The sequence below is a fragment of the Protopterus annectens genome, chromosome 6.part0, assembly GCF_019279795.1.
Source record: "Protopterus annectens isolate FY-2018-M chromosome 6.part0, PAN1.0, whole genome shotgun sequence".
In the NCBI taxonomy this organism is placed as follows: domain Eukaryota; kingdom Metazoa; phylum Chordata; order Ceratodontiformes; family Protopteridae; genus Protopterus; species Protopterus annectens.
Genome location: NC_056737.1, coordinates 611974997 through 611987984, shown reverse-complemented (window position 1 = coordinate 611987984; position 12988 = coordinate 611974997). Strand labels below are relative to the sequence as shown.

The window sequence follows — 12988 nt, the reverse complement described above, 5'->3', positions numbered from 1 at the left end:
TGTATCCATCAGATCAATACCCTCCCTCCCATCTTTCAAAACCAGTCTGAAAGACTTCCAAGCTAAATCTGTCTCTGTTCTTACTCAAAACCAGGATAAACTATATGCCTAAATGTGAACAAGTACTTTTTCATTTCTTATACCTCCTTACTTTCCTTTCTTCATTTCCTTCCTTCTATCAAATTTTCTTCCCTGACTGTCTCTCAAAATATACCATAAACCTATTTTTCCCCCACTTTATATTGAAATTCCTGTTGCATCAGACTAACTTACCTTTAATTTCTCAACAAACTATCTAAAATTTCTTTAAACATTAAATGATTGTTATATAACTTGTATTGCTTCTTAACCAATGTTTATATTATCCCTAATTTGTTATAATTATTTAAACTGCAGATGTTTTTGTTTTATTTTATTTTTGAAGACTGTAAAATTATTGTTCTTAAAATGTTTTGTAATAATTTGGAGATTTTCTCCGTGAGCTTCCAATGAAAATGGGCTTCTACCCAGAAGGACTTTCCCGGTAATCAAATGTCAATAAATAAATAAATTCCTTTTCAAAGAAAAGGCATCTGTCTTCTAGGCCTTTTTGCACAGAGTCCTGGAACAGAATCTTGCAAACTGATAGTTCAAAAAGGAGGCAAAAAGGTCTGTTTATGTGAGGAATTCCCATAGATGGATCAAATCTTAGAAGACCCCTGATCTAGTTTCCGCTTGTGAGGGTCTGCCCTGGTCTTGCTCAGTTTGACTGCATCACAATTTTGGTCTGAAGGAATGTAGGACGCCTGCAGAGTGAGAATGTGCTGTGAAGCTATATCACAAGCTAGCATGGCTAGTATGCAAAAGGGGTACAACCAGGTTCCTCCTTGCATATTACTGTGTCACACGGCCGTGGTATTGTCTGAAAACACATAAAAAGGTCCCATGGAGAGTTGAGTGACTTTATCAGGGCTAGCACCTCCTAGATATTTATGTGCTTGCATCCATCAGTGTCCACACTCTTACACTTTTATCCCTCCTGAAACTGCTCCCCAAGTAAAGTCCAAAGCATCTGTGGTGACTGACTGCTTTGGAGCTGGTAGGGAGAAGAGGAAACCTGGATTCAAGAATATCTGTTGCCACCCCCAAAAGATCAATTTTCTGACAAACCCCAGCTCTGGGATTTGAAAAGATAAAGGATGTTGATGCTGGGACCAAAGATATTTCAGTTACCACTGTATATTTTTCACATGGAGTCCTGCCAGGGGTATCATGAGAATCATTGGTGCATTACACCCAAAATCCTGATGTATTCCCTTGCAATGACTGAAATCTGAGTGGAAAACCTTAGAAATTAATCTAAATAAGATCTATTTTTCCTGTGGAAGAAAAGTTCTTTGAACTTAGGTGTCTAGCTGACATCCTAGGAATATAATCCTGTGTGAGGGAGTCAAGAAAGACTTTTGAATGTTCTCTTTAAATCCCAGCTTGTGTAAAACATTTCTCACCCAAGAAAGATTCCTGACACTTTGAAAAAGTCTTTGCAAAGATAAGCAAGTTGTCTAAATATAGGGAAAAGGGGGGATACCCTGGTAGCCTGCAATTAAGTGGAGCTAGACACTTTGAGAACACTCCTGGTGAATTGGATATTCAAAAGGGTAATGCAAAAAAATGATAAGGTAATCCAGACACAAAAAAAAAACCTTCAGAAACATCTGAAGTCTGGATGAATAGGGATGTGAAGAACAGGTAGAAACAAAATGTTTAAACTGGGGAAAGAAAAATGACTCCCTGGAATGGAGGAATGTCCACCCCTGGACAAGGGTGTAGCTAGGCATACTCAGTGTACTCAGTTGAGTACATTTTTCTGAGCATCTCTTGAAAACTTCAGCATTATAAAACAGTGAATGTTTAGAACTGTGTAAACAAATGTTTATAGTACAGAGGTATATAGAAAATGTTTATGTGAAAGGAAAACACCTCTAAAAGTAGATTTTTATGTGTATCAGTGGTAACAGTTGAACATATGTCCCATTCCTATATAACTGGGGGTAGCATTTTGAGAGTTGAGTACATTTTTAAAATGATAAGTGGGAGGTGGGGGCAGCAACATTAAGTTTGAGTACAAAAGGAAGATTTCTGGCTACACGGCACCTCACTGTCATATGTATGAATGATGTTCAGAATCCATTTGTCTGAAACAATCTTGTCACTCGTCCTGTGTTATGATTCAAGACGAACAGGGGTAGATCATTTATATGCTTTATTGTACAGAAACACATCAGGATGGATAGCAGCAACATATAACATAAATGAACTGATTAAATAACAGACCATTACATACATGCATGCTTACATCTCAACAGCTTTCTACAAAATGCCAGTCTGGCTCTCACATTCTCAGTATTTATACACAGGTGCAAGCCCATGGAAAGCTTCTTAAAAGTATACATACATATTAATCTACATCCTTCCTCTTTAGTGAATTGCCCACAATAAAATGACATCTGAAAAAAATATGCAATTATACAGACACTGAGAAATAAACACAACATTCATGTCTAAGTTGCCGTACATCTGGACCATGGTCTGGAAATGCGACCTGATCCGGTGATATAGTAATTAGGTTTGGGTTTAGCAACAGGGACAGTCATTGGTGAACAACCTGTTTCAGGAGTTTCAGGAATCTTCTCCGGAACAGCGACATTTGCTGGAATGTCTTCTGGAACTGGAACACTGGATAACTCACTCTGAGATCTAGGGTCCTTTTCTCAGCCAATATGCTGCAATACAGACTCGGATACCAGTACCAAATGTTTCCAATTCCACCTAAATTCAAATCCTTGTGATTCCACAACGTACGATCTTGGTTGTGAACATATACTTTTCACGACTCCAATCCGATCAAAACCTTTGTACATCTGCATCCTCACTATCTCCCTTTCTCGTAATGGATTGAGCGGTTTGCTGAACTTAACATAATAGGACTTCTGGGACAAACGCCTTTTCATGAGTTCAGCTCTCACTGCTTTGTTGTTCTTAGTACAGGGAACCAACAGGTTGCTACTGATTGGTAGTGTGGTTCTGGCTTGTCTCGACAAAATCCTTTAGTGCGTGTGAACCAAGATGTTTATCACAAGGAATATTTCTGAGATTCAAGAGATTCAGAAAAACATCTCTATTGACTCGTTTCAACTTTTCTAATAACTATTTCGCACTTTGAACTACACTTTCTGCCAAACCATTTGACTGTGGGTACTCAGGGCTACTTGTAACATGAATAAAGTCCCACTCTTCAGCAAATCTCTTGAACTGCTGGCTTGTAAACTATGTACCACTGTCAGAAATAACTTTTTGCGGAGTACCATGGACTGCAAAATGATGCTTCAACTTAGTAATGACAGTACTGGACACCAGATTAGGAAGTAGGTCGATCTTGAACCAATCTGAATAAGAGTCTACTAACACCAAGTAATGTTGACCATTCCATTCGAAAATGTCTGTAGCTACTGTCGACCAAGGTAGTTCAAGAATCTGGTTTAGTTGAAGTGGTTCTTTCTGTTGATGTGGCTTAGTACTATTACATACAGAACAAGATGAAAGTACTCTCCCAATATCCTTTGACATAGAAGGCCAAAATACTAGACCTCTTGCCCTTCTTTTGGTAGAATCATTTCCTGGGTGGTCATGATGCAAAATGGTGATATACTCTTGTTGTAAGGATTTTGGAACTATCACTTTTGGACCTTTCATGATTATAACATTGTCAAACAAAATCTCATCTCTGTAAGGAAAATAAAGTTGCAGGTCTACTGGTAAACAAGACTGCTTTGACGGCCATCCTTGACTGATAAATTGGTCAAGCTTCTGAAGTATTGGATCTGAGGCTGTGTGACTTCTAAGCTCATCAAGATGTGTGGAAGAAAAACTTTTCACTTGCATGACTTCAAAATCAAGTTTCTTATTTTCATGCTGTTCAGTGGTATTTCTGGACGATCTGTCCAAAGTATAAGTAAGATAAAGAAGTTTGTCTTTTCTGTAGACAAGATTGAAATTATAATTTTGTAATTTCGACATCATGCATTGCAATCTGGCTGGAGCTGTATGCATAGGCTTTCTCAAAATAGTGACTAGAGGTTGGTGATCTGTTTCGATCTGGATAGTAGGCCAACCATAAATATAATAATGGAACTTCGAAGATGCAAACACAATTGCCAAGAGCTCTTTCTCAATCTGCACATACTGCATCTCGGTTTGGGTTAGAGTTCTCGATGCACAGGCAACTGGTCTACTCTCTTGAAGAATGACTGCACCAAGACCAAATTTCAAAGCATCACAAGAAGGAGTTACTTGTTTGTGAACACCACAGTATCTGAGAGTTGGTGTACTGGCAATTCTCTGTTTCAGGACATCATATGCTCTTTGGTGTTGTTCTAAGCAGGACCAGGCTACATCTGTGCATGTCAACTCTCTGAGCGGTGCTGAAAGTTGGCTCAAGTATGGAATGAAATTGCCTAGGCAGTAAACCATGCCAAGAAAACCTTGTAGGGCTTGAACGTTGCCTGGAGCTGGCATCTCAAGAACTACTGTTTGCATGGAAGGATCTGGTCATAAGCCTGAACTGGTAAACAAATGACGAACATAAGTAACTTCTTGTAGCCTGAACTTGTATTTCTGAGGATTCAGCTTAAGATTCACTTCACATCTTGAGTTTTCTGTCATGGTCAGCTTCACCATTACCTCCTACTAGACTATCATCTACTATAATAGCACATGGATAACCAGAAAACATTTGTTTCATTGCACCCTGGAAGATTTTACTGGCAGGATTTATCCCAAATGGCATTCTCAAAAATCTGTACCTGCCAAAAGGAATACTGAAAGTGGTTAGCAATGAAGATTTTTGGTCAAGCAAAATTTGCCAGAATGAACTCTCTGCATCCAAAACAGAAAAAAAGTGGCATTTGGCATAAGAGCAGCGACTTCTTCGATTGTATGCATTGGATGATGAGGTATTTTCAGTGCTTTGTTCAAATATCATGGATCGATACAAATTCTGATATCATCTGAGCTTTTCTTATGAGCTACTACCATGGAAGATACCCATTCAGTTGGGGTAGACAAACCAACTGGACAGATTACACTTTGCTGCACCATTTTGTCTAGCTCAGCTTTGACTCTGTTCTGCATACCTACTGAAACTTTCTGGGCTGGTCTGACAACTAGGCTGACCTCAGGGTCTAACTTCATGGAGTACACAACTGAGAGTTTGCCTAGTTTGACTTTAAAAAGATCAGCATAGGTAGAAAAAATAGACTGGGCGAAATTAGAACAGTGGCCTTTCAATCTTACATGGAGAACTTCCTTATTAAATGAAAGTAATCCAATTTTCAAACTATCTCTGAGGCTTAATAAAGACTGTAAGTGCTGTTTAACTACGTAAAATTGCAAGTTACAGTTGTTCCCAGTACAGTAACATGAAAGCACTACCGAACCTTCGGTTTGAATTTCTTCACCACGATAAGCAATAAATTTCGCACACTTTGCCAAATCAAGCTTCTCACCAGCACATACTCTAGCAAGTGTTTCTGCTGATATAACATTGCACTTTGAACCTGTGTTAACTTTGAGCTCTATGGGTCTTCCATTTATCCATACAGTACAAAATACTTCATTTTTGCCCAAAAATCTACTGCACTGACTGTTTCATTAAGCACAGACATACCATCAATATAAAAAGTAGGACTTTTTAAATGATCAATTTGTCTCTTTGAATGTTCTCTTTTAATAAAATAATCTGTCTTGTTTGATTTACAAAATCTTTGGAAATTATTCCACTTTACATTTGTGGCACTGCTGACCAAAAGCTAAGCACTTTTCTCTTTCAGACAGATGATTTCCACCACAGTTATGTCAGCTGATTATGAGGCTAGGTGAGGGCACATGCTTTGAGTTTACTGACTCACCCTTGCTCTTCACTGAGACTGTGCATGCTCTGGAATTTGCTAGAAAGCTATGGGGTTTACCAGGGAGTGTCACAGGGTTTACACTTGTTGCCATGTGCTTGGGCCTGTTTCTTTTAACCACATGTTACATACTATCAACATTAGCACTAGAAGATACTGGAAGCATGCATTTCTCATTTGTAAGCATATCTAAGTGCTCTTCAGTGAGCTCATATAGCTGACAAATCTCAATAGCCTTATTCAAAGTTAAATCATTGTCACAAAGCAAAATCTTTCTCACAGCATCATCTTTAATACCACACACAAGTCCGTCTTTTATCAACTCATCCCTTAGATCACCAAATATGCATATTTTAGCTTTGTTTCTCAAGTCAGGGTGTTTTTTAAACATATATTGAGAATTCTGAGAATTACTCAATGCCTGAAACAGTTTGTAACTTGCAAAGGAGTGGGACAGGGAACATTAGGCATACTTCTCAACTCCTTTGTGCAAGAAATAATGACAAAAACCTAAAGTAATGGTGGGACAAAGTCAAGGATAGATTTTAATTTATCTCCTACAAAGTTAGAGACTGCCTAATATAACAACTCTTGCACTACCATGGTTTTACTGAAGGATATGAAATGCGGAACTCAGTGTCTGGAGTTTAATGACTGACTGAAATTATTTATGATTTACAAGGGCAAGAAACAGGAGACATCACAGGGACAGGTATGGAGTATGTGATGTGTGTGTCTGTGTATGAATGTGGTATTGTGTATGACCCCCGTCTGTGCTAACACAATGCAGCCACCATCAATGTCAACTACCAAAGGAAAAAGTGGTGATCTACAATCACCATAGCTAACGGCAATTCAGAGACATGCAAATTAGTCAATAAGGAGGTCTTTCCTCATTGCAGCTAATGTGTCTCTGAATCACAACTCTCTACATCACAGAAATAATGCCTTTTCATAACAGAGTTTACCACAAGAGATGGAATTCTTTTTGCATCCCTGAGTTTGTTTTTGTTGAACACTGGCCCTATGATGTTTTTTTAAATTACCACAGTAGGGCTGTTTGCTTACAATTTTAACAGTAGTGAAAAAGGCAATTACCAAAAACTGGAAGGCGCATACCCCTGACTTCTAAATGGCAAAATGTATGGTGTCAAAAATCTATGTAATGGAAGGTAGGATGGGTAATGCAGAATTAATTTTATTATTTATTTATTTATGAAGCAGAAAACATCAAATAAATGGAGTAAATGGGTTCAATATTTGCAATAGTCAAGATGAATTTGATTATGACAGTCTAAAGGTTTAGTACATACATGACCTGAATGAAAAATTATATAAAAAAAAAAAACAGTTACAGTGAGCAAGGAGAGGCACATTAGCAGAATGAAATGCCATAAGATTAGAAACAAACAGACAAAGGATTTGTATGTGAAAAGTTAAGTGTTAAGTTTAAATACCATATGCTTTCTGTTGTTATACACAGGTGCTCGTGCTTGTGTTAAAAAACGCATACGAAACAAGTAAAATTAAATGAAATTAAATATATTTTATTAATGCATACACAAACCTACACGTTCATATATACTGTACAAAAAGCTCAACTTTTTTTTTTGAGAATTAAAACATATCACCTTCATTGACTTGTGATGAATTAACAATCTGTGTCAATTAGATCACAGGTCAGTTGGTTGAAAACTTGTAGCAGATGATCAGATTCATGTACTTTAAAAAAACTACATCACATGGTGTGTACTGATTATGCTCCAAAATCAGCACATATATAAACCAGTTATGCACTGCACTGTTCGGCTGCAAGATTCAAACAGGTAATAAGATGGCTAAGATTGGAGACCTGATCATAGCCTTCTTTGTGGCAGTCAACTACCAACTACTGCATTACAGAATCTGTACTGTAAAGGTCATCCTTTCTGGCAATATCACACCCACACATTTTACTGTGTGTAACTCTACAATTTACACTGTACTTTACACAGTATTGTTTTCATAACAAACTTAACACATAATCATAGCAATGTGGATAAAAGCGAAGACTTTTGCTCTAAGTGCCATCAATATTTTACTTTTAAAAAATATTTGCTAAGAGAAAATAAACAGGATTATTAAAAATACCACAACTGACATGTCACTTACTAAGAGGTTCTCCGTCAGCACTCAATCCACCATATAAAAAGATCTGGACATTTGTTGTAGGTGTGAATGTGTGCCATGATCGACCACATGGCTTCTCACCATTAGTATGAATTCTGAAAGAATGAAAAAATATACATATAAGCATATGAATAAATTCACTTGTCTTTTAGCAATGAGACTGCATATCATCTTTATTATTAAATTATGCAATTGTATGTACAGTGACTAATTTCAAAATATTTCAGAAGTCTGCTATCTTAAACATTGCATTTGACTAACTTAACAGTACCAAGTTTTACTGCCATGAAATTTGGTGTTTTCAATGCATTAACTAGCATTTAAGCATTCTACTTAACTGGAAAGATTCATTTCACAGGTGTTAACATGCTTCTCTAAAACTCTGCATATTCAAAAACTAGAAACATCATATTATTTTCTTAGAATTGGGAAAGCAAGACAAAATTAGACAGTGAAAATGAAAAAGAATTTAAAAAAAATTTCCTATTACTCAAAATGGCATGCTAATGCTACTAGATTAACATGGAACTGTGATGCCCACCACTACTACCAATATGTGATGGCCACCAATGTGTCATCCTCACACTGGGCAAGTAATCAAGGAGCCTGAATCCTCACAACTGACACTGGAGAGGGATGTGCACTTGGAATACAAATAGACACACTCAGTATTTTCAGATGCAGACCTCTCTGCAATGAGTACAATTTCCCTTAAGAGCACACAGGGAACACACACAGCCTGGGGTCTGGATGTCTCTATATCTGTCTCCCTCCAGGTCCCCAATATGATTCCCCACTGGTACATCTGTAGGGTTAGGTCCTCAGCCCAGAGTCCAAGCCAAGTCCTCCAGCACCCTCTCTGTAAACCTAGTGCTTCGTGTCCTTGTTCCAAGTAGCTTACACACATGCACACTCTTTAAGATTTAATTTTCACACATACACACACCTGACAATGGCTAGCACAGATTACCTGCTTTACCAACTTTGCCCAGACTACAAGGTAGATTCACTGCCACCAGTCAGTTACTATAAGTTTCTTAAAGGGTATCCAATTACACTGTATAATATTAACACTAATACAAATGGTAGTTGTTCACCAAGACGACTAAACCTTCTGGAGTGCCCCATACAGTGTCACCAAATAAATAAGTACTCACAAAGGTTAGATACTTTCTACAAGGACCAGCCACAATAAAAGTTTTAAATATATTTAATAATAAATAATACAAGTACATGAAAATACTGAATATATATTCACAGTACACCACAGTTCAAATCACAGAAAATACTGAAATTAACATTGATGGATAGACTCACACAAATAAATAAAACACTCTCTGAACTAAGCTTCATTATATTCTTGACTGAATTTAAGAGAATTTACTTTCCTGTTTTACTGTTCCCTAATTAAGTTACTTACTACTGCAAGGCAAGATGCTGTAAGTGAGGGTCTTTCTAGTCAGGCTTCCCAAACAGAATATTCAATACGTTGAGATTTCTCTTTTTAATATCTAAAATATAATTTCCAAGACGGCCGGTATAATGCCCTCATCTGATCACCTGATTTTAGGTTCTCACAGTATTCCCCTTTGAAGCTGAGACAGGAATTTAGCATAGATGGCTACAATACACATCTAAATGTTTATGGCAGTGCCTGGGGCCTCTCCTCTTTTCACTGAGCTAATGAACAAGGGCTGTTTCTCACACCTATCGTCTCCAGTCCTATTCAGCACTGTGGGGTGCCATTTTAATGGTGTAACAGCTTATTTACATTTCCCTTATTTTCCTTAAAGTTAATCTTTGCTGTGACTACAGCAAAGAAACAGGCAATCTTTCTCCCATGGGAATCTTCTCACCAGAATGACCAATCACCAAGCAGAACTACTAGTTATTGCTCACCATACAAAAGGGATTATAGGAATTCTGCTCCTTCTGGGTATCAGCCACAATGGCCAACATCTACAAAGTTGATGGACTGTGACAGATCCTCAGCAGACAACCACTTGCCGTACAGTAAGTTATACAAAAAAAAAGACCAAGTAAGATAGCAGGATAGCGAAGGCACCCTCTCCAAATAAAGTTGATAAAGCTTCCCTCTGAGAAGGCACTCTTACTGCCACCTGCAACAGCTGGTAAAAAAGCCCAAATCAGCCCTCCATGGATACAAAGGCCAAGAAATGGTCAAGGATTCCTGCCCTGCTCTTCTAATTAGTGTAAGGAAAAGGGTGATTCCTGCTCACTTCCCAAAAAGAACAGCCTGTACTTCATGTAGATCATTAGATTCTGGTCCTACCCTACAAGTTCCACCACAGCAAAAAAAAAAAAAAAAAAACTTGTAGTGTGTTGGCTTGCATCTAGTGCCATCCTAGCAAAACAAAGTACTTTAAGCTGAAATTCGGCACTTTTATAACTTATTCAAGAGTACTGCTGCTGTATTTTCAAATTATTTATTACATTTTTGTGAACTTTACTATTGAAAACTGCAACTAATTTTTCAAAGTCCTTGCTGCTGTTTTCTGCACTGTAGTCATTTTAAACATGTGTGTTTCAAGCTAGTTGTTTAAACTGATGTGCTAGTATTCATTTTGGGCTAACTGTAGTGTGGATTTACATTAAGTAGACTTGGAACTGATTTGCTACTCATGGTCTGTCTCAGCTGGGAGTTACACAGGAGGGCTTTAAATTACACTGTTTCATTGGTTAGAGGGCAAAGTAGTCTGTTTAGTCAGACCATGTCCAGGAGGGATGTGGGCGCCATTCCCAGTAAGAATTTACAGTGCCCCATCCACTCATTTAGGTTCCTTTGGAACAGTGTCATAGAGGTTTCACATGAACAGGTAGCCTATTCCAAAGACGAGGCAGCTGCTAGGAGATAAATCTGTCTCTCCAGCATGTCCTATTCAAGTTGCAGGCCATATTTAGGTCCCTGAAATAGGTGGCCCTAGTCCCATTTGATTTATGGATATGCAGCAATTCATTAGGTTTGGGTCTGAGATTGCTCTGTAAGCCAGGTATAAGTCTCCCCTATGAAGTCTAAATGATACAGACTTAAGTGACAAGGACTTAAGTTGGTCTGTGTATGGCACATGCTGGAGTCCCTTGATCTTCTTTGTTAGTAACCTCTGAGGTCTCTCCAATTGCTGCAGGTGCTTTGTACAGTACATACTGAACGGGGCATTATACTCAATTATGGCCGGATTAGTGCCAAGTGCAGAGGAGATACAAATTCTTTTGCTCTTGAGGCAATGCCTTTTCTAATCAAGTGTGTTATGTAGAAAGCCTTCCTTGCTACAGTAGACACATGGTGGTCAAAGTTAAGGTTGCGGCCAACTTGTGAACCCAAGTCCCTTATCAATTTGTGGGTACTTAGGGTATTGTTGATGATTTGATACTGTGATGGGACATTCTTTCTGTTGAAGAGAATGATGATGCATTTCTTTGCATTCAGTTTGAGACCGTGACTAAGACACCAGTCACTGATCTGCATAAGACCCTCCTGGAGTATACTGATATCATTTGGGGATTCAAAAATTGCACCCAGCTCGCAGTCATCTGCAAACTTGGTCAGCCACAACACCTTAGTTTTGACCTGAACTTCTGAGAAGTATATACCAAACAGCAGGGGGCCCAGAACTGACCCATGTGTCACCCCACTGGTAAAAGGTCTGCTGGTTGATGTGGAGTCACCCACTTTGATAGTGTGTGTCCAGTTTCTGAGCCAGTTAGCAACCCATCTTAAAATGAAGGGGTTTACATTCAGTTTGCTAAGTTTATTGGTAATGCCTGACTGTAGGATTGTGTCAAAAGTCTTTGCCAAGTCGATGTATGCTGTCTGCACAGATGTGCCCTCATCAATGGCCCTCGTCACATTTTTGAAAAAAAATCCACCTGATGTAACAGACAGGATCTGCCCTTGATGAAGCAAAACTGGGTAGGATCCAGGGTTTGGAGGTCACCTATTTCTTTATTTATGAGGTCCATAATGACACATTCCATGGCCTTACAGATTAGGCTGGTCAGGCTTATGGGTCTGTAATTTCCTGGGTGTGTTGTTAGGCCACCTTTGTGGAGGGGAAAAAGAAGTTATGTACCTACCATAACGTTCCATGTTAGTTGTCTTCATCTCGCCTTCTTTTTTGCTGGTTGGGATCGGGGCCGATCCTCGGCTCTGACTCGGCCATCTTCTATAGCTCGAGAGCTGTTTACTGGCTCGAGGCTACCCCTAATCCCATGATGCCTAGAGATAGCTACCCAGATCTCGTTTGAAATAGCTAACTCCAGACATAGCCAGAGAATAAACCTGTCCAAACAAATAGGTTGAGTACACCTGTTATACTCTCTAAGTCAGTAGAGGAAACAAACCAGAGAACACTCAGTCAGTGAAACCAGAACTCCTCTCAGTTCAATAGGACAGGGGGATGGAGGGTGGGATGCAAGAAAGAAGGAGAGATGAAGACAACTAACATGGAATGTTATGGTAGGTACATAACTTCTTTATGTTAAGTTGTCTATCTCACCTTCATTCTTGCTGGTTGGGACAGCGTCCCTAGCACCTACAATCCTGGGTGGCTCATTGGAACAGACTCTTCAGAATGGTGGAACCAAAGTCAGCTCTGCTCCTGGAGGCCATATCTAGCTGGTAATGAGAAATAAAGGTATGAGGATTTGCCCACGTAGCAGCTGCACAAATAGAATCCATGGGCAACCTAGATTGGAAGGCTACAGAGGTGGCCAAGGCCCTAGTAGAATGACCTTTCGGTTTGACAGGCAACTCTTTGTTCCTTAATTGATAGATGAAAGTAACAGTGTGAGACAATCACCTGGATAAGGTCACCTTGAAAACTGGGAGACCTTGTTTGCCTAGAGCATAGGAA

General features: G+C 38.9%; 1 protein-coding gene across 2 annotated transcripts in view; it reads right to left on the bottom strand.

Moving 5' to 3' along the window:
- The window catches only part of KLHDC1 (kelch domain containing 1), a 1632092-nt gene that overhangs the window by 541587 nt on the left and 1077517 nt on the right, over positions 1-12988 (bottom strand). For both annotated transcript variants that reach the window (XM_044074282.1, XM_044074283.1), the window contains one exon: positions 8097-8209. In XM_044074282.1, the coding sequence (XP_043930217.1) occupies positions 8097-8209 (113 nt within the window). The remainder of the gene's footprint in view (positions 1-8096; positions 8210-12988) is intronic.